This window comes from Dendrobates tinctorius, unplaced genomic scaffold (genome assembly GCF_039654945.1).
Source record: "Dendrobates tinctorius isolate UK_male_01 unplaced genomic scaffold, ASM3965494v1 ptg000166l, whole genome shotgun sequence".
NCBI lineage: Eukaryota > Metazoa > Chordata > Amphibia > Anura > Dendrobatidae > Dendrobates > Dendrobates tinctorius.
The window spans coordinates 14,160,156-14,181,284 of record NW_027361833.1 but is presented as its reverse complement, the minus strand read 5'-3'; the positions used below and the strand labels follow the sequence as shown (position 1 = coordinate 14,181,284).

Sequence of the window (21,129 nt, the reverse complement as noted above, 5' to 3'; positions counted from 1 at the left end):
GTCATGTTAACTCCATCCTTAAAATTTCTAAGACAGGCAATCCAGTACAACCAGGTCATGCAGCAGACATTGGGGACAACAAAGATACAGACCGACAGAGGGCGAAAACGACTCTCCACTGACCGGGATGACCGTTATCTTATTCGAATGTTACTCAGCAACCACAGGATGTCATCAAGTGACCTACAAAAGGAATGGCAAATGGCAGCTGGGGTGAAGTGCATGGCAAGAACAGTTTGTAACAGGCTCCTAGAGGCAGGGCTCAAGTCATGTAAAGCTAGAAAAAAGCCTTTCATCAATGAGAAGCAAAGGGGAGCCATGTTGAAGTTTGCTAAATACCATAAGGATTGGACCTTAGAGGACTGGAGTAAGGTAATCTTCTCTGATGAGTCTAATTTTCAGCTTTGCCCGACACTTGGCCGTCTAATGTTTAGACGGAGACCTGGAAAGGCGTACAGGACACAGTATCTTGCACCCAGTGTGAAATTTGGTGGAGGATCGGTGATGCTCTGGGGATGCTTCAGCATGGCTGGAATTGGGCAGGTTAATCTTTGCAAAGGACGTATGAATGAAGCCGCATACAAGGTTATCCGGGAAAAACAGTTGATTCCTTCTGCTCAGGCGATGTTCCCCAACTCTGAGAACTGTTTTTTCCAGCAGGACAATGCGCCATGCCACACAGCTAGGTCAATCATTGTGTGGATGAAGGATCACCACATCAAATCCCTGTCATGGCCAGCCCAATCTCCAGATCTGAACCCCATTGAAAACCTCTGGAATGTAATCAAGAGGAAAATGGATAGTCACAAGCCATCAAACAAAGAACTGCTTAAATGTTTGTACCAGGAGTGGCATGAGGTCACCCAAAAGTAATGTGAAAGACTGGTGGAAAGCATGCCAAGACGCATGAAAATTGTGATTAAAAATCATGGTTATTTCACAAAATATTGATTTCTGAACTCTGAACTCTTCCTGAGTTAAAACATTAGTATTGTTGTTTCTAAATGATTATTATCTTGTTTTCTTAGCTTTTGAGGTCTGCAAGCACTGCATTTTTTTTTGTTATTTTGACCATTTCTCATTTTCTGAAAATATACACAAAATTTAGTACTTGGAAATTCGAAGACATGTTGTCAGTAGTTTATAGAATAAAAGAGCAATTTACATTTTACTCAAAAATATACCTATAAAGAGAAAAATCAGACAAACTGAACATTTTGCAATTGTCTCTCAATTTTTTGCCAGAGCTGTGTGTGTGTATATATATATATATATATATATATATATATATATATATATATATGGAGAAACCTTACCCCTTAGACCTCAGTCCAGAGCCTCTCACCTAACCAAATCAGATCTCATTCTTTGCACTGACGAGGGCCAATAGCCCGAAACACTGTGTCTGCAAATTGAGATTCTGATTTGGCTTTTATCCTAAGTCATATTACAAGACTCGTTAAAGGGTTGATTGTGACTTGTAGGATCGCTACTACCAATAGGTGGCGCTATAGAGTAAAAGTCCTCTTTCTCTCTGAAGAGGCAATTTGCATATTAAATTTCCCGGAGGAGCATTGCGTGGCGAATAAGCCTCCTTACCTTGACAAGCCAGAGCTGTTATGTCACTCTCCACAAGGAGAAACCTCACCCCTTAGACCTCAGTCCAGAGCCTCTCACCTAGCCAAATCAGATCTCATATTTTGCACTGATGAGGGTCAATAGCCCGAAACACCGTGTCTGCAAATTGAGATTCTGATTTGGCTTTTATCCTAAGTCATATTACAAGACTCGTTAAAGGGTTGATTGTGACTTGTAGGATCACTACTACCAATAGGTATGCTGTAGAGTAAAAGTCCTCTTTCTCTCTGAAGAGGCAATTTGCATATATATATATATATATATATATATATATATATATATATATATATATGCACTGTAGTGCAGCGGTATCCACGCTGTGCAGTGATGAGGCAAAGTCTCTTTTAATAGTCAGCTTACTCACTTACAGAACATAACTTGGATCCTCCAGATCGCATCCGGTAAAACAAAGCTAGTCCGTGACCGGTTGCCATGGGCGACTGCACCGCTGTGTACACTGAGGGTGCCAGGCTTTTTGGCTCCGCTTGGCCCTGTGTTGCTTCACACAGGTAGTGCTCTGCAGAACCGACTGCTCTGCCTGCTTGCAAGACCAAAACTGACACACCCCCACCCCCTGCTGCAGGGTTTTGTACAAACAAACCTGTGGCCGTTGGCCACATGGAAAACCTGGGGCCGGGGAAGGAAATGGACTGCCCCAGTACCATCCTGTAGTCCATTTTAAAAATAAAAACCCAGAACAAATTTTCTTATATCGGCCCTGCACACATAGCATGCCCAGGACCAATACTCACTTTTATTTTGCGTTGCAATCACAGCCATGCCTATGACTGCAATGCACTTTTACGGCCTCCATATGCTTCTTTGCACATCCTGGGGGACACAAAGCGACCCTAGCATTTAACACCGGTTACTGCCTCACAGCACCTATAAATTTGTAGTGCTTTTCCTGTTCATTACATTAATAAAAATATTAAAAACAGACAGCACATATATTGCACACGGATGGCATCCATGGGCTGCTTGGGATTTTTTATAAACTTGTATATGTGATTTTGATCTTTGACATTAATCAAAAACAGAAGAACTTTGTGATCTGCCACATAAACTACAATAAATACATGTTCTATCCATCATAATTCCAGATAGAACATGTATGTGAAAAACAGATGGTTTCAGAACGAGGCCTTAGGGCAGTTGTGGGGAACGTCCGGCCCGTGGGCCATATACGGCCCGCCATATCATCCTCTGCGTCCCGCAGCCACTTTCCCCATTTTGTGGCCGCGGGCCCTTTAAGAGGTGCGGCGGTATTTTGCTCAGCAGGGCCCCATTTGCCCCTCTATCATACTCACCTCCTTCAGCCGTGCCTGCGCTGCAGCTCTGATGGTCCTGCACTTCCTGTGTTAGTGCGCGGTCACGTGGTACCGCTCATTAAGATCCCTCTCATAGGCGTGGCGCCCATATTCATGAACCTAATGAGCGGTACCATGTGACCGCACGCTCACACACAAACAGGAAGAAGAAGCAGCAGGGAACGGACCGGAGTCGGACCAAGCCACAGGTGAGCTAAGGGGGAGAAGAAAGAGCGGCGGCGGGGGGGGATGAGTGGCAGCGGCAAGGGGGAATGAGTGGTGGTGGCGGCGGCGGGGGGGAATGGGCACTTGGGGGGTGTAGAATGAGCGTCTGGGGGGGGATGAGCGGAGCCTGCATCGGGAAAATGGGTGCACTGAGTAGACGGGTGCACTGAGGAGACGGGGGCACTGAGAAGACAGGTGCACTGAGGAGATGGCTACACTGCAGAGATGGGTGCCCTGAGGAGATGGCTACACTGGAGAAGCGGGTGCACTGAGGAGACAGGTGCACTGAGGAGATGGCTGCACTAGAGAGATGGGTGCACTGAGGAGATGGGTGCACTGAGGAGATGGCTGCACTAGGGAGATGGGTGCACTGAGGAGATGGGGCACTGAGGAGATGGCTACCCTGGGGAAGCGGGTTAAAAACACATGTGTCATGCACACATATGAACAAGTCGGTAGGACAATGTTCACACCACCCACTGATTCAAACACAAACAGAGAGCACAGAATAACAATTGTGCAGAAATATCCTGCAGTAAAACATATAACAGTAGTCAGCAAGTGCTGATAAAAAGATGATAACAAATACAGGGTATTTAGTTGATACTTTTTTTGCAAAAAAATGTATACCAAGCTGCTCCACCGCGTCAAGGTAACCCCTATTGAAGCAGTCCTTATCTAATGTATTTAAAACCTGAACATGTGAACAGTATCTAAATGAACAGGATGAAGACAGGCGCTTCCTAGTATGGGCACGTGGTGTAAGCCAGCTCTTTATGTGCATGTCACACAAGAGAGGGGTGGGGTCTCTCAAATCATGCATAGGCACGGAAAAAACTGGATTAAAAACACATGTGACTTGCACACATATGAACAAGTCGGTAGGACAATCTTCACACCACACACTGATTCAAACACAAACAGAGAGCACAGAATAACAATTGTGCAGAAATATCCTGCAGTAAAACATATAACAGTAGTCAGCAAGTGCTGATAAAAAGATGATAACAAATACAGGGTATCTAGTCGATACGTTTTTTTGCAAAAAAATGTATACCAAGCTGCTCCACCGCTTCAAGGGAAGCGGGTGCACTGAGGAGACGGGTACACTGAGGAGATGGCTGCACTGAGGAGATGGATGCACTGAGGAGATGGGTGCACTGTGGAGATGGCTGCACTGGGGAGATGGGTGCACTGAGGAGATGGGTGCACTGAGGAGATGACAACAATGGGGGAGCGGGTGCACTGAGGAGACTGGTGCACTGAGGAGATGGGTGCACTGAGGAGACGGGTGCACTGAGGAGATGGGTGCACTGAGGAGATGGCTACACTGGGGAAGTGGGTGCACTGAGGAGACGGGTGCACTGAGGAGATGACTGCACTAGGGAGATGGGTGCACTGAGGAGACTGGTGCACTGAGGAGATGGCTGCACTGGGGAAACGGGTGCACTGAGGAGATGGCTGCACTGGAGAAACGGGTGCACTGAGGAGATGGCTGCAGTGGAGAAATGGGTGCACTGAGGAGATGGCTGCACAGGAGAAACGGGTGCACTGAGGAGATGGCTGCACAGGAGAAACGGGTGCACTGAGGAGATGGGTGCACTGAGGAGACGGGTGCACTGAGGATATGGCTGCACTGGAGAAACGGGTTCACTGAGGAGATGGCTGCACTGGGCAAACGGGTGCACTGAGGAGATGGCTGCACTAGAGAGATAGGTGCACTGAGGAGATGGGTGCCCTGGGGAAACGGGTGCCCTGAGGAGATGGCTACAATTGGGAAGCGGGTGCACTGGGGAAACGGGTGCACTGAGGAGATGGCTGCACTAGGGAGATGGGTGCCCTGGGGAAACGGGTGCCCTGAGGAAATGGCTGCGCTGGCGAAACGGGTGCACTAAGGAGATGGCTGCGCTGGGGAAGCGGGTGCACTGAGGAGATGGGAGCGCTGAGGAGATGGCTGCGCTGAGGAAATGGCTGCACTAGGGAGATGGCTGCCCTGGTGAAACGGCTGCACTGGGGAGATGGCTGCACTGGGGAAGCGGGTGCACTGGGGAAGCAGGTGCACTGGGGAGACGGCTGCACTGGGGAGACGGCTGCACTGTCAACATAAGCTAAATCTTCAAGCACGCCAAAATACTCAGAGGACACTCGAGCATGCTTGGGAAAACCCGAGCGAGTATACTCGCTTATCTTTATTAATAATTTTATATGTCCCCCGAACGCTATTATAAAATTCCAAATGGCCCTCGGCAGAAAAAAGGCTCCCCACCCCTGCCTTAGGGTATGTTCTCACACTGTTTTTACTTTAGGAACACAAAGCTGACATGGTTTTTAAGAGAAATACACATTAGTAATCTAAGTATTTTTAGTTGAGGTTTACAGATCTGAGGTTTGAGGTAATATTTGGGACAATTTTGAGATGAGACCAATTTTTCCAAAGCTTTCTTTAAGGAATTCATAGAAAACAGAAAATTTGCAAAATTTAGGCACAAAAATTTTGCAACTTTTGTTGTCTTGATGCCGGTTTTCCTCTTGGCTTTTCTCTGCCCACTCCTCTCAATTGACAGGTCCCACCCTGTATGCGTGTATAAGGAAAGACCAGTCCCTCCAGGGGTCCCGGTGGTAAGCAGTCGCCAGGGTCCAAGCCGCACTGGAGATTAGTCCAACAGGCAGGTTCCCCGCAGCTTTTAAAGTATCGTTTTCTCTGAAATGCTGCAGCGTTTCAGAGAAAACATACTTGGCTGAAATCATGCAGCCAGTGTCTGATACAACTTACCTGTGGATGGGGAAGTATGTATCAGCTGTCAGATTTCCACATTCTTATCTTCTTTTAAGATAGGAGCAGAAAACCTTGTTTAGTTTCTATCAAAAGTAAAAACAGTAAGAAAGTAAAATAATATATTTTAATAATTTTGCAGTAGGAAGGGGTACTTTCTCTCAACAACGTAAGCAGCTTCCATTGTTAGTTAATAGTTTCTCTTCTTTCTAGGGCATTTGAAGAAGTGAATAATGATGTAGACATCGGCATTACACCAGCAGCTGGACTTCAGTCTCCTAGCACTCCACTTTCTAAATACTTTAATGAACAACTCCAAACTAAATCAGCTCCCAACAGTAAAGGTCGCCTGCTAACCACTCGCCAACTTGCTGCTGGAGAGTCTAGATCCATAACACGAGAAGTAAGTGTCTAAAAGTTAATATCCATTCATGTTTACTCTATTTTGTCTAACACTTCTACAAAATTAAGCTGTCACACACAAACCACAGCTGCTTGCTTATTTGGGGATATACAAATGTTGATCATGTGGTATGAATGCTGGGACTCCCACTATACCGAGACTAGCTGTGCCCAGTTCTTGTTTCCACCAAAGTGGTTGCACATGTGCATTTTCTTTCTTCCATAAGGTTTATGATAGATATTGAAACATCTGTCTCATAGATTTTAGAAGTAATGATTAGAGATGGGTGGACTTCTGGATGTTTGGGTTTGGGTACCAGAAAGGTACCAACCAAACCCAAACCCGGACCCCATTCACTTGAATGGGGGTCCCGAACATTCAGTGTTTGTCACACTGTCATGAGCTGTTAAAGTTTACCTCCAGTCACTGGCGTCGACTGATGAGACTACTACTCCCATCAGCCAACTCCTGCTGCCACTAATAACAGCGAGAGCAGGTAGCGGATGATGGGAATATTCATCAGCTGGCGCCTGCACTCTAAATAAATAATTAAAAATAATATGTTGTGGGTTCCCCTGTATTATTGATAACTAGTCAGGCAAAACTGACAACTGTGAGCAACAACCCTCAGCTGTCAACTTTAGCAAGGCAGGCTATCAAGAATAGAGGGGTTCCCATGCCATTTTTTATTATTTAAATAAATAATTTAAAAAATCTGCATTGGTTCCCCCTAATTTTTGACAACCAGCCAAGCTAAAGCTGACAGCTGGGGGCTGTTATTCTCAGGTTGGTAAGGGATGTTGCCCCCCCCAAACTAACAATAGCAGCCTGCAGCTGCCCAGAAAAGTCACATCTATTAGATGCATCAATTCTAGCTCCTTGCCTGCCTCTTCCCACTTGCCCTGTGGCTGTTGCAAGTGGGTTTTATATTTGTGGGGTTGAGGTCACCTTTGTATTGACCGGTGACATTAAGCCCACAGTCTAATAATGAAAAGGTGTCTATAAGACGCCTCTCCATTACTAATCCTACAGTTATATTGTAAATAAGCACACGAATAAAGTCTTTTATTTTAAATAAAAACAAAACACATTTTTTTCCTTTTGAATTTAAAAATTACAAACACAGTTATACTTACCTAATGCCTATTCCATTGAAGCCCTCGTCTCTTGTAATGAAACACATATGAAAAAAAACAATATCCTTCACCTGTCTGCCGTTCTGTCCCATGCCATAATCCATGTCTGAGGATAAACATTGAATAGTGCCAAGATGCAACCTTGCAGGTTGAGAATCACTGTGGAATGAGCTGCTGGAAGCTCAGTCTTAGTGATCAGCGGTGACATCATCGAAGTTACCACCGGTCACTGAGGCTACGTTCCCAGCCAGGCCCCTGAACTGAGGTACCCTGCATGAGATCACCACTAGCACAGTGAGAAAAAGTCTCATGGTGCAGCGTTGAGCTCAGTGAGTTCACTGGGAGAAATTTCTCCCAATGAACTGTGGTGAATTTAAAAAAACTACATGGGGACCGCTCTATTCTTGATAACCAACCTTGCTAAAGCTGACAGCTAAGGGTTGCAGTCCAAAGCTGTCAGTTTTGCCTGACTGGTTGTCAAAAATACAGGGGACTTCATGTCGGTTTTTGTTTTTAAATGATTTATATAGAGCGCAGGAGCTGACTGATGTATACTCCCATTAGCCGCTGCCTGCTCTCGCTGTTATTAGGTAACTTTTTACCTCCCATCACAGCTGCAGGCTCATGCTGTAGTTGACAGCGTGGGAACCGTGGCTGTTTGACCGGCAAAAATAATTTTACCGCCAATCAGAGGCAGTATTTGCTATGGTGTCATATGCAAACACCAGTGTTCGGTGGGTTGATCCCGAACAGTAACATGGACTTCCTGGTGAAGTCCATGCCCGAACAGTAGGTGTTCAGTATGGAACCCGAACTTTACTGTTCAGGTTCTCCCATCTCTAGTAATGAATCATTACTAATGATTTAAACAGCATGTCAGCCAATGTGCCACATCAGACACCCTCTATTTTTTGGTCCTTTGCCAGAGTACAAAATATATCTTAGCTTAAAGATTGCTTATTATTAGGTCTTTGCACCATTACCACCACTATTACTTAATCTGTTAACATTTTTACAATGATGACAATGTATGTTGAGATCAATGAAACAACAGAAGAACTTTGAAAGTGTCATGCACTGTATAGTAACCTACCTGACGAGTCATCTAGGTATATACATCCCCCCAAGCTTTGCAGCTTGCTTGGAATTAAACATGGAAGATTATTTTTAGCACACTGGCTGTCTGACTCTTCCTTTTTATGGATGTAGTTAGATCACTTCACATACAGTGCAAAACACTTTCAGAGTTCTCTTATACTGTAGGTTCCGATTTATACATGGGCATATACAGTATTTTTCAGAATATAAGATGCACCGGACCATAAGACGCACCTAGGTTTTAGAGGAGGAAATTAGGGAAAAAAAACTGAAGCAAATATGTGGTCCCCTCATCCCCATCGTGATACACATGGCCCCTCATCCCTATACTGGTATGCATGGATCCCTCATCCCTATCCTGGTATGCATGGCCCCTTATCCCTATCCAGATATGCATGGCCCTCATCTCCATCCTGGTATGCATTCTTCCTCATCCCTAGCCTGGTATGCATTGCCCCCTCATTCTTATCCTGGCAGGAATGATCGCCCTCATCCCTATACTGGTATGCAGGGTCCCCATCTCATCCAAGTATGCATAGCCCCATCCCTATCCTGGTATGCATGGCCCTATCCTTATTCTGGTATGATTGGCCCCATCCCAGCCCTGGTATACATTGTCCCATCCTTATCCTGGTATGACTGGCCCCATCCCAGTCCTGGTATGCATGGCCCCATACTTATCCTGGTATGATTGGCCCCATCCCAGTCCTGGTATGCATGGCCCCTTCCTTATCCTGGTATGATTGGCCCCATCCCAGTCCTGGTATGCATGATCCCATCCTTATCCTGGCATGATTGGCCCCATTGCAGTCCTGGTATGCATGGCCCCATCCTTATAATGGTATGATTGACCACATCCCAGTCCTGGTATGCATGGTCCCATCCTAATCCTGGTATTATTGGCCCCATTACGGTCTTGGTAGGCATGGCCCCATCCCTATCCTGGTATGATTGGCCCCATCACAGTCCTGGTATGCATGGCCCAATCCTTATCCTGGTATGATTGGCCCCATTACGGTCTTGGTAGGCATGGCCCCATCCCTATCCTGGTATGATTGGCCCCATCACAGTCCTGGTATGCATGGCCCAATCCTTATCCTGGTATGATTGACCCCATCCCAGTCCTGGTTATCATGGTCCAATCTTTATTCTGGTATGAATGGCCCCATCCTGTTCCTGGCATGCATGGTTCCATCAGAAAAGATTAAGAAAACAAACCATTACACTTACCTTCCTCTGCTCCCTCGCAGTGTCCTGCTCCGGTGCCAGCAACTGCATAATGCTTGTAAGCAGCGCATGGCAGGGAGGTCATGCGCTTCTCACAAGCAGAGTACGGCTGCTGGAATACTCACCGGGACCGTTCATCACAGAGAGCAGTTAGTATTCATTGCTCTTCAGTAGCGCGCAGTGTAAGCCGGAGCTTTCCTGCTGATACTGGCGGTTACGTGTGCCAATACTTAAGAGAAATTAATATTCTGAATATTTGGGAGGTACAAATATGTGTAGGGATATATAGGGACTAGAGTTGAGTGACTTTGGTCGGATCGGGTTTCGTGAAACCCGAATGAAACAAAATTTGAGTCGGATGAAACTGGTCTGACTAGGGCAAAAAAGTCGGAGTTTCGTCCGAAACCTGACCCCAAAGCAAGTCAATGGGGAATAAAAGTCGGCATTGAGTGGATGAATGTCATCCACTCAATACCAACTTTTATTTCCCATTGACTTGCATTGGGGTCGGATTTCGGACGAAACTCCGACTTTTTTTGCAGTAGTCGGACCAGTTTCATCCGACTCAAATTTTGTTTCATTCCGGTTTCACGAAACCCGATCCAAACAAAGTCGCCCAACTCTAATAGGGACATAAGTTTGGAGATATTCAGAGAAGACAGATTATGGACAGCTTTGTAGGTCATTGTTAGAATTGTGAACTGGATACATTAGGGAATTGGGAGGCAATGAAGGGATTTGCAGAGTAGAGAAGTGGAGGAGTAGTGAGGAGAGAGATAGATTAGTTGGGCAGCAGAATTAAGGACAGACTGGAGAGGCTGTTAGAAGGGAGACCACAGAGGAGGAAATTACAGTAGTCAAGGCGGGAAATGATGAAGTTACGTACTAACATATTAGTAGATTCCGGGATGAGGAAAGGACAGGTTTTGGAAAAATTGTTGAGTTGGAGGCTGCAAGAAGTAGTAAGAGCTTGGATGTGTAATTTGAAGGACAGGGCAGAGTTGATGGTTACTCCGAGGCAGCAGAGCGAATAGGGGTTCTAAGATGGAGCCTTTATGGATACTACAAAGAGAATGGGCAGGATGACGAGGTAGTATGGGAATGGGAGATGCTAAATATGCAGTTAAAAAGGTATGAGGAGATCCAGGAGAGGACAAGATCTTTGATTCCAAGAGAAGAGAAGATCTGTATTAGAAGAAACTAGCCGATTGTATCAAAGGCAGATGACAGGTTTTGGAGGCGGAGTTTAGAGATTTGCCTGTTAGCTTTGGCAGTAAATAGTAGTTTTTGGTCAGGGTAGTTTTGATGGAGTAGTGGGGATGGAAGCCAGATTGTAGGTTGTCAAAGAGTGAGTTAAATGTGAGGTGGAAGGAAAATTCAGCATGAACATGCTGTTCAAGGAGTTTGTTGGTGAACGGGAGCAGCAATATGGGACAATAGTTGAACGTAAATGTTGGGTTGGGGTATGGTTTCTTCAGATGTGATTGTGGCATGTTTAAAAACAGAAAAGAAGGTACTAGAAGTTAACAATAGGTTGACCACATATGTTAAGCACATATGTAGTGGTGAGGTGGGAAATGATGAGGTCAAGTGCCTAAGTGGGGAGGTGTGATATACAAAGATAAATCATATAAAAAATATTGACAGCAGAACCCCTGGTATCTCCAGTATTTGGTCAGATAGACAGTGTGACAGGTTTACTGAGACAGAGGAGCCAGAACACCACAGTGTCTGATTTCTCCTACTCCTGCACTAATTAGCAGCACTTAATTTTCTTATTAAACGGTGTAGATTTCTTTTACCAATGCAGGGGTTAATCTGCTCAGTTAAGAGCTCCTGGAGCATTAAGGATCTCAGCTGTGCACTGTTAGCCACTCCCATCTCCTATATAAACTGGGCCCTGGCTAGCACTCATTGTCTGAGTAGCTTTTGCTGCATGGCTATAGGTTGTTGTTGGTTATTATTGGAGAAGGCGGGTTGGTGGATTTATCTGTGACTGTTGCTAGGTTTTGAGTGTGTGATAATTCCCTTTCTTCTACTTTGGTTTAACCCCATCCTCTACTCCCTGGTGCATTCCTCTGTTGTATGTTTGAGTATATTTGTATGTTTGGTATTTTTCCTTACTTTCGTTGGAAGGTAGGGCAACAATGTGAGCATCCTCTTCTTTCCTTAGCACTCCTGGTATCTCTAGTTATAGATCAGATAAGGAAAGTGGACAGCCGAGAGCAGCCTGTTCTGACATCAGCAGTGCACCCCTGGTATCTCCAGTATTAGATCAGAAAGATAAGGTGGACAGTGCGAGTAGCCTATTCTTATCTTAGCACCCCTGGTATCTCCAGTATTAGGTCATACAGACAATTTGGAAGGTTGGTAAACAATGTGAGCGGCCTCTTCTTTTGTCAGAAACCATAATATCTCTAGTAATAAATAAGATAAACAAGGTGAACATCAGTGTGAGTAGCCTCTTCATACCTCAGCACCCCTTGTATGTCTAGTAATAGATCAGATAGACGAGGTGAACAGCAGTGTGAGCAGCCTCTTCTTACTTCAGCACCCCTGGTATCTACAGTATTTGATTGGAAAGACAGGATGGACAGTAATGTGAGCTGCCGCTGCTTACTTCAGCACCACAGGTATCTCCATTATTAGATCAGAAAAAGAGGATGAACAGCATTGTGAGTAGCCACTTCTTACCTCAGCACTCCTGCTATCTCCAGTATTAGATCAGATATAGAAGGCGGACAGCATTGTGAGCTGCCTTTTCTTACTTCAGGGCAGCTGGTGTCTTTCTGTCTGTGAGAGAACCTGGTTGCTGATTTGAAAGTGAAAGTGGACCCACTTACCTCCTGGACCACGGTGCGGCACACGTTGACGTTGCACCAATGATATGTCCGCCTCTGTAGCACATACTGAGGGTCCATGCTTTGGTGAATTTGATGTTCATGATGCTCTGACCAGGATACCACAATATTTTTTATCACTATGCATTCTAACATTTTCCCATAGATTAATGAAGGTCTTAATGCAATGCCCCGTACTTCAACGGAGAAGGAAGACTGCAGTTTAGTTCTGACACCTCAGCAACTTCACCGCATCTTTATCGGTAAGACATGACACATGAAATATGTATGCAAAAGGCCTTGAACAATAATTGTTCTTTTCAGACTGTATTCAAACTTAAGATGTTCAACTATATAATTAATGCTAGAGATAAATATATAAATGTGCAAGGAAGCCGACATCTCTGAAAATTAATATATGAATGGCTTGAACTAGTTCGGCAGGTAGCTTATTTATTTTTTCCCAGACACTTAAATAAGAATGCAGCAGAGCTTATCAGAATTTAATTAAATTTATCTTTTTGAAGTTTTTAACATTTTCTTGCACTTTTATTTAACTCTTACAGGTCCTACTACAATAGACTTTGGTGAAGTCTGCATTCGCTCCACATCAGTTAAAGAAATGAATATCATAAATTGTCTTCCCACGTACATCTGGGTTCAAGTGGAGATTGATTGCGAAGAGCTGCAGCAAACCAGCCCACTTTCTCATGTTGTGCCACCAATGTCAAAGACGGATATCCCAGTTGTCTTTGAGACAAATGCGCTGGGGAAATTTAAGAAGTAAGGACAAATATATATTTATTATTAAATATACATTGTATTCCATTATGTTAAACCTGTCGGATCCCTGTTTCAAAGACCCACATTTAAATTGGAAGTGAAATTGCTCAAACATTATATCATGCTTGGGGAGTTGATGTACAATAGCAGAACTGATGTAGTTAATCTGAAACAATCTGGATTTACTGTCAAAGCAGAAACAGAATACTTAACAATAATATGAAAATGGTACCAGCAAGAATCTCATGTTCCAAAAGATTTGTAGAAAAAAAATGAGCTGCATTTTAACCTGTTAAAGTCAAAGCATCATAGATTCACAGCGCTTGTTCTGAGTTTTAAACCCACCATATTGTAAATTGACGGTGTGGAGTTAAAGCTCTTTCTCCTACAATCTAGCAGGAGCAGGTGCTGGGCCCAGGTGTCAGCTGTGGACCTTGGGGAGAAGATAGAAGCAGTTTATAACCTGTTCTGTCTTCTATTGTGCCGCTAGCTACATAGCAGTCAATGAACTCTGTCCAGTTATGTGGTGTCCAGCAGCATTGGCATTGTCAATGTTTCTGTGGGATCTAGCGATCGCTGGCTATCTGGTGACATAGTGGAGGCTTTTGTGGGACACATTTAATAAATCAGATGGAAAAAAATTAGTAATAGAAAGTAAAAATTTCCCACCTAAAAAAATGTTTTTTTTGTTCATTTAAAATACATAATATTACATACAAATAACAAGAAAACGCAAAACCTATGCATATTAATTGTCCAGACGACTATAATAACTTGGAGTTCTTGAAGCTTACTGATACAATAAACATCTATTAGCTGGTAGTCCGTGATAAAAGTTATCTCCAAGTGCAGCTTCCAATCCCTAATGATCGGTGGTGCAGCCGATATCTTGGCCCCGGTGGCCAGTGAAAATCAAAATGCCCTGTACTTTCTGTTGTACGTAGTGACCTGATTCCTGCTGTTTAGAGACCATGTAATGCCTGCTGTTCTAGTGGAGATATGCTCCTGAGGTTCTAAAATAGACTTTGTACACTTAATTTTCAAATTGAGGCCTAATGTGAACCTTTCTTGAATGTTCAGGAAACTAAGCTTCATTCTGGAGTAGCATAGTAATAAGAAAGTTCAAACATACTGACATCGTTGTAAATATATTCTATCCCTCAGAAAAGAGAAAATCAAGTTTGAATCTTTATCTAAATGAAGGTGGAAGTGTATTGAAGGGAAACAATTCCAGGCTTGTGCCGGATCCCCCATCTTATTTACCACCATGGGCTTGACTGATGATTTTGCAGGGTAGCTCAAAAGAGTAACGTAAAACAGACATCAATTAAACAAGTTGCCCATTACTTGGATAACACCTTCTTCAATACTTCATTGTTCAAAGTAATACAAAAACATCTTATACTAACCTCCAGTACCGGCGCCATTCTAGCGATGTTGCCACTGGGTCTGTCAATGTTCGTGCAGCATTGTTATGGCATGTGAACCTTGCAGCCATTCAGCAGTCGCTAATGGGCTACTGCGCTCTCACTTCCTTTCGATGTGATGTTTGTGATTTACATTGTGGAATGTAGTTTTTACAAAAGGGTTGTCTGAGTAGAGGACTACCCATTTAAGTTCTTGGGGTAGCACTACATGAGGAATCGATGCACTTTCCTGGAATCAGACCACCTTCACTGCACTCACAGTTTCATTTACATAAATATTTATAATTCAATTTACTCAGAAGTGAAATATCCAGTTGCATCCATGATTATTTATTTAAACTTGTTTTTTTACTACCCTACCCATCAATATTAGTTTTGTGGCGACCCTAAAGCTCCTGACAAGTTCCCTTTATGAGTAACCAGCCTGTCCCAGAGGCTGGCACCTTCACTGCTCAGACCTGTCTACTAACATAATTGATTTGTTAGATCCAAAAGCCTGAAGGAAGAGTGCTTTGACATCTTAGGGAATAAGTGGAACAGAATGTGACCTCTTAGCTTTCATGATAGTGCAGGCCTTCACCAAATCTTCAAAATCAGTAACAACGTGATGAAGATTGCTGGCCCTTCTGCTCTCAGTAATTGTTCACCGCCCCCAAAAAAGTACCACAAATATACCATAAAAATTAACTTTTATTGATTATTTTTAAAATATATAGTTATCTACCTAAACTTAGACATATAAGACTATCATCACACCAAACAAATAAGGAAGGGTCAATCTGGTCTCATTTCTTATCCTTTAATCTCAGATGTTGTTATTGTATTAGCCATTACTTCATAATTTAGGTATTTTGTCATTCCATTTAACAACGATGACATATATCCCTATGTGCCTCACATACTTACTGTAAGTTTTGGCTTCACAATTACTGTAGATATTTTTCATTTACTTGTCCGACAAGCAGTTAACATCATAAATGACTATTGCACCTCTGGGAATAACCTTTTGGTTACTGTCAGCATTTTATTTAGTACAGAAGGCATCACCAGGACTTTATATCCTCATTATTAATAGACGGGGGTCTTTAAACGCATACTTTCATCAGCCACCTTTATGGGCTAGCATGGTCTCCAGATGCAATGCTCTGTGACCCCAAGGCTCTAACTAAGAACAGATACAGCCTGAATAATAGCAATATACTGTATGTGAACAGGCTGTTTCCCAGAACGATAAGACACTAAACCAACGAGCATGTTATATATATTCCCACAATAATGCTGACTGTTCTTATATTATTACTATCCCTGTAAAGCCAAAAGGACAGAATAAAGCATATCGCTCTGATTATGACTTGCAGGTCAATTTCCTACTCCGTGAATAACAAGCACATCGGACATATCTTAGTAACTGCGAAAGCCGTTCCCATTGCCCTTGAGCTGTCTTCTCACGAGCTGGTTCTGAAGCCCAACAACGACTTCTTAGCTGAGACAGGATTTAGATCGTCCATAAGATTGTATAATCACAGGAATCATGCCGCTGAATTTAGCTGGAAGCCAATCATAACCGAAAAAGGAATTGCTTTTTCAATACGTCCTGCGAGAGGTAAAGAACGACAGATTGTTACTTTTCACAAATGATAGTTTTTATAATAGAAAAAAGGATGTAAATCTATGTATGAGCTAACTCTGACAGTATCATACTGTATTTAAGCTCCAGTTATGAATTCCAATCTTCTTATCCGTAGTTGAACTTATATTCCATAATTTATCATTGTTGTCTTTTCATTACTATATAGTGTCTTGTTCTGTAGCCTGCAGCAGTTTACACATACAGATACAGTCAGAAGAAATAATGCAGAGATTTCTACTTTTACATTCCTAGTCTTAAAATTGTGCATTTTTAATATCCTTTACTGCAAATGATGCTAAGATAAATAGACACTAATATAAAATTCAGTCTAAAAACAACATTTCCACATATAGATTGGGAATATATAATTTAAAGTGAACATCTAGATATGTAAATTACAAGTGGAAGCGGCACTAGTCGGTAGTGATCTATGAGCACACATGCGAAAAGTGACAAGCAAAATGGATGCATACTGTAGAGTAGCACAGGTGGGGGGAAGACCCACATTCACTGCTAAGACAATAGATAATTAAATTCTGGGATATACAGTGGTTTGCGAATGTATTCACCACCCGTTGGCTTTTTACCTATTTTGTTACATTACAATCTGTGTTTAAATATTTTTGTAATCTGATTTGTGTGTGATGCATCAGCACTAAATAGTCTAAGTTGATGATGTGAGAAAAATATAGGCATAAATTAAATTTATGAAATCAAATATTGCCTTGTGCATATGTATTCACCCTTTGTGCTATGAAGTCCCTAAAAATTTCTGGTGCATGCAATTGCCTTCATAAGTCACATACTTAGTGAAAGGAAGTCCACCTGTGTGCAATCTAAGTGTCACACGATCTGTCAATATATACACACCTTTTCTAAAAATGCCACAGAGTTTGTCTGTCATTATATACACGCACCTTTTCTGAAAATGCCACAGAGGCTGCAACATCATTAAGCAAGAGGCACAACTAACCAATCAACAGCATGAAGACCAAGGAGATCTCCAAACAAGTGAGTGACAAAGTTCTTGAGAAGTACAAGTCAGGATTGGGTTATAAAAAAATATCCCAATCTCTGATGATCATAGTAGCAGCATCAAATCCATTTTCATCCAATGGAAAGTACATGGTATCACACCAAACCTGCCAAGAGAGGCCCTCCCACCAAAACTCTCAGCCTGGGCAAGGAGGGCATTAATCAAAGAGGCAGCACAAAGACCAAAGGTAGCCCTGAAGAAGCTGCAGCATTCCCAAGCAGAGATCTGTCCATGCAATCACAATAAGCCATACACTCTATAGAGTTGGCCTTTATGAAAGAGTGAGCAAAAAAAGTCTTTACTTACATGCAAAAATTGTAACTCTCGCTTTGGGATGGCAAAAAGATAAGTGGAAGGCTCCTGAAATGTAAAGAGGAACCAACACAGCTCATCACCCTAAAAACACCATTTTTTGGCTGCAGGCACAGGAAAATGGTCAGAGTTGAGTGGAAGTTGCTAAACACTGGGATATTATTGAGCAAAACCTGTTTCAGCCTATCACTGATTTGAGACTGGGATGGACATTCACCTTCCAACAAGACAATGACCCAAAGCATACTGCTAAAGCAAAACTCGAGTGGTTTAAGGAGAAACATGTAAGTATTTTGGAGTGTCCTAGCCAAAGCACAGACCTTAATCCAATTGACAATCTGTGGTCATACTTGAAGATTGCTCTTTACCAGAAGAAACCATCTAGCTTGAAGAGCTGGAGTAGTTTTGCCTTGAGGAATGAGCAAAAATCCCAGTGGCAAGATGTGTGAAGCTTATAGAGACTTATCCAAAGTGACTTGCAGCTGTAATTACCGGAAAAGGAGGCTCTACAAAGTACTGACTTTAGGGGGGGTGAATAGTTATAATATAACTTTTACTGTTTTTTTTTTAAAAGGGTGTTTGCATATCTAGTTTTCAGTAGCTCACTGCTTACTCATCTGCCTCCCAGTTTTCTGCTTTGCAGTGGGTGATGCCCTCCTGTAGGTTGGCATTTCGGAGCAATCTGCAATGAGCTATACAAGCTAAAATGATATAATCCCTCAGTTCTTGATAAAAAGAGAAGATTTTGATTAAGAGGCTTGTTTTTACATGGTGTGGGGCAGTAACAGATGTTATATGCTAGGGTCGCTATGTGTCTCCCAGGATGCGCATAGAAGTGTATTAAGACCACCAAAGTGTAATGCAGTCACAGGTATAGCTGTGATAGCAGTGCAAAATAACAGTAAGTTTGGTCTTGGGAAAACTATGTGTCCAAGGCAGATTTAAGAAAACCTATCATGGGCTTTTATTTTTGGAGCGACCACCTTATCCTGCTGATATCCCTATACTGAGCCTCTGCTGTATGTGTCCCTATTACTGCACCTGCTGTGTAGTTCTCTGTGCCCATTAAATTCTAAAGCAACCCTCTAGTATATAGTAATGTCAGGTGCAAGTGCCCTGGAAAACAGTGCCCACATTTGCCTAGAAAGTAATAATGCCCACTGTGTGCCCCTTTGACAGTCACAGTAACCTGAGTTCCCCTATAAGTGCCCACTTTCCATTTAATAATGTCCCGAGTCTCCCTCCCGTACAGCTCCCCTATACACAATATAATGCCCCCTCACTGTATATATACTGACCCCTTGGTATACTCTAAACTGGTTGATGGCTCCAACACTGTATGATGGCCCCCTAGATAGCCTCCATATAGTATAATGCACCAGATAGTTCTCAATATAGTATAATATACTCCCCATAGGCAGATTCTATATTGTAAAATCCAGGCCCCCCCATAGGCAGACTCTATATTGTATAATGAAGATCCCCATAGGCAAACTCTATACTGTATACTATAATGCAGCCCCCATGGACAGACTCTATATAGTATAATGCTGTACCCCCATAAGCAGACTCTGCCACATAATGCAGCCCCTCATAGGCAGACTCTATAGTATAATGCAGCCCCCCATAAACAGACTCTATAGTATAATGCAGCCACCCATAGGCAGACTGTAATGTAAGGCAGCTCCCCATAGGCAGACTGTAATATAAGGCAGCCCCATATAGGCAGACTGTAATATAATGCACCCCCATAGACAGACTCTAATATAAGGCAGCCTCCTCTCATAGGCAGACTCTAATATAATGCACCCCCTCAGGCCTCTATACTATGATGCACCGCTTTAAAAAATAAATCCAAAACTCACCTCTCTTCCTCCTGGTTCCTCAACTGCTCTGAACTCCCACTCATCTCCTGACAAGGGGCGCCAGGTAGTGACATCATCGCGCCCGCTGTCAGTCTCTGTGTCAGATGCTGAGAGAGGGATGATGGTAAGAGAGTAACGCTCCTTCTCTCATCAATGTGGTCAGCTGTATCGGCAGCTAGCCGATACAATTGAACCTGCAATGAAGGGCAGGGGACCCACTACTGGTACTGGGCCCCCCTGCCTGCTCAAGGGCCCCATACTGGTCAGGTGGCAGAGCCAGGAGATCGATTCTCCCTGCTCTGCCACAGAATGTAACTGTATGGGTGTGGTGTGCACGCCGATACATTTACAGTAGCGTAGCTCTGGGTGGGCCCCCCTCAGACTGCAGGGCCCAGGGCGACCGCACCCTCTGCCCCCCGGCAGCTATGCTACTGCCCACATGGCTATTAACCAGGATTTGTTATACAGGGTGGATAAAATCCAGATTGAAGTGGCAGAACACTCTGGACCTCAGCATAAATCCCAGGCCAAAAAAACGCTGCAGTATGCGCTCTGGCATCTTTTTGGCCCCCGAGTACCCCCCCAGCATTTGGGTATGAGCCATTTTGAACACCACCCGGTTGGTTTGGGGTACTACCAGTCCTGTCCTGAGTGCCAACTTGCCACACCCACTGCACATTTCCGGAGTCCATTGGTGCCTCTAACTATTATATAGGTACCATTTGAGTGCATAGCAATAGATCTGGTGGAAATCCGCCCGTGGCCATCAACATATTTTGGTCATAGTGGACTACGCCACGTGGTACCCAGAGGCGATACCTCTTCGCCACACCTCAGCAAAACTAATAGCTCGCAAGCTGTTTGCAATGTTTTGTTGCCTTGGGCTACCAAAGGAGATCCTCACAAATCAGGGGACTCTTTTTATGTCCAAGGTGACCAAGGAGCTATGTAAGCTGCTCCGGATCAAACAGTTGCGCATGTCGGTATACCAACCGCAAAGTGATGGGTTAGTAGAGAGGTTTAACTCCTTCATGACCGGAGGTATTTTCGGTTTGTATTTTCGTTTTTTGCTCCCCTTCTTCCAAGAGCTAGCATAAGAAAAAATGTAAAAAAACTTACATATGAAAGGTAGACTCACCAAACCCTGACTGATGCACTAGTGTTTTCTGCTCCCCTTCTTCCAAGAGCCATAACGTTTTTCTGTCAATATGGCCATGTGAGGGCTTGTTTTTCGCAGAATGAGTTGTACGTTTGAACAACACCATTGGTTTTACCTTGTTGTATGCTAGAAAATGGGAAAAAAATTCCAAGTGCGGTGAAATTGCAAAAAAAAGTGCAATCCCACACTTGTTTTTTGTTTTGATTTTTTAATAGGATCACTAAATGCTAAAACTCACCTGTCATTATGATTCTACAGGTCATTATG

At 43.4% G+C, this 21,129-nt stretch overlaps 1 protein-coding gene across 1 annotated transcript in view; it reads left to right on the top strand.

Moving 5' to 3' along the window:
- The window catches only part of CFAP47 (cilia and flagella associated protein 47), a 926,770-nt gene that overhangs the window by 113,477 nt on the left and 792,164 nt on the right, over nt 1–21,129 (top strand). The window contains exons 13-16 of the mRNA XM_073550693.1: nt 6,160–6,349; nt 12,817–12,913; nt 13,217–13,433; nt 16,219–16,463. Of these exons, the coding sequence (XP_073406794.1) occupies nt 6,160–6,349; nt 12,817–12,913; nt 13,217–13,433; nt 16,219–16,463 (749 nt within the window). The remainder of the gene's footprint in view (nt 1–6,159; nt 6,350–12,816; nt 12,914–13,216; nt 13,434–16,218; nt 16,464–21,129) is intronic.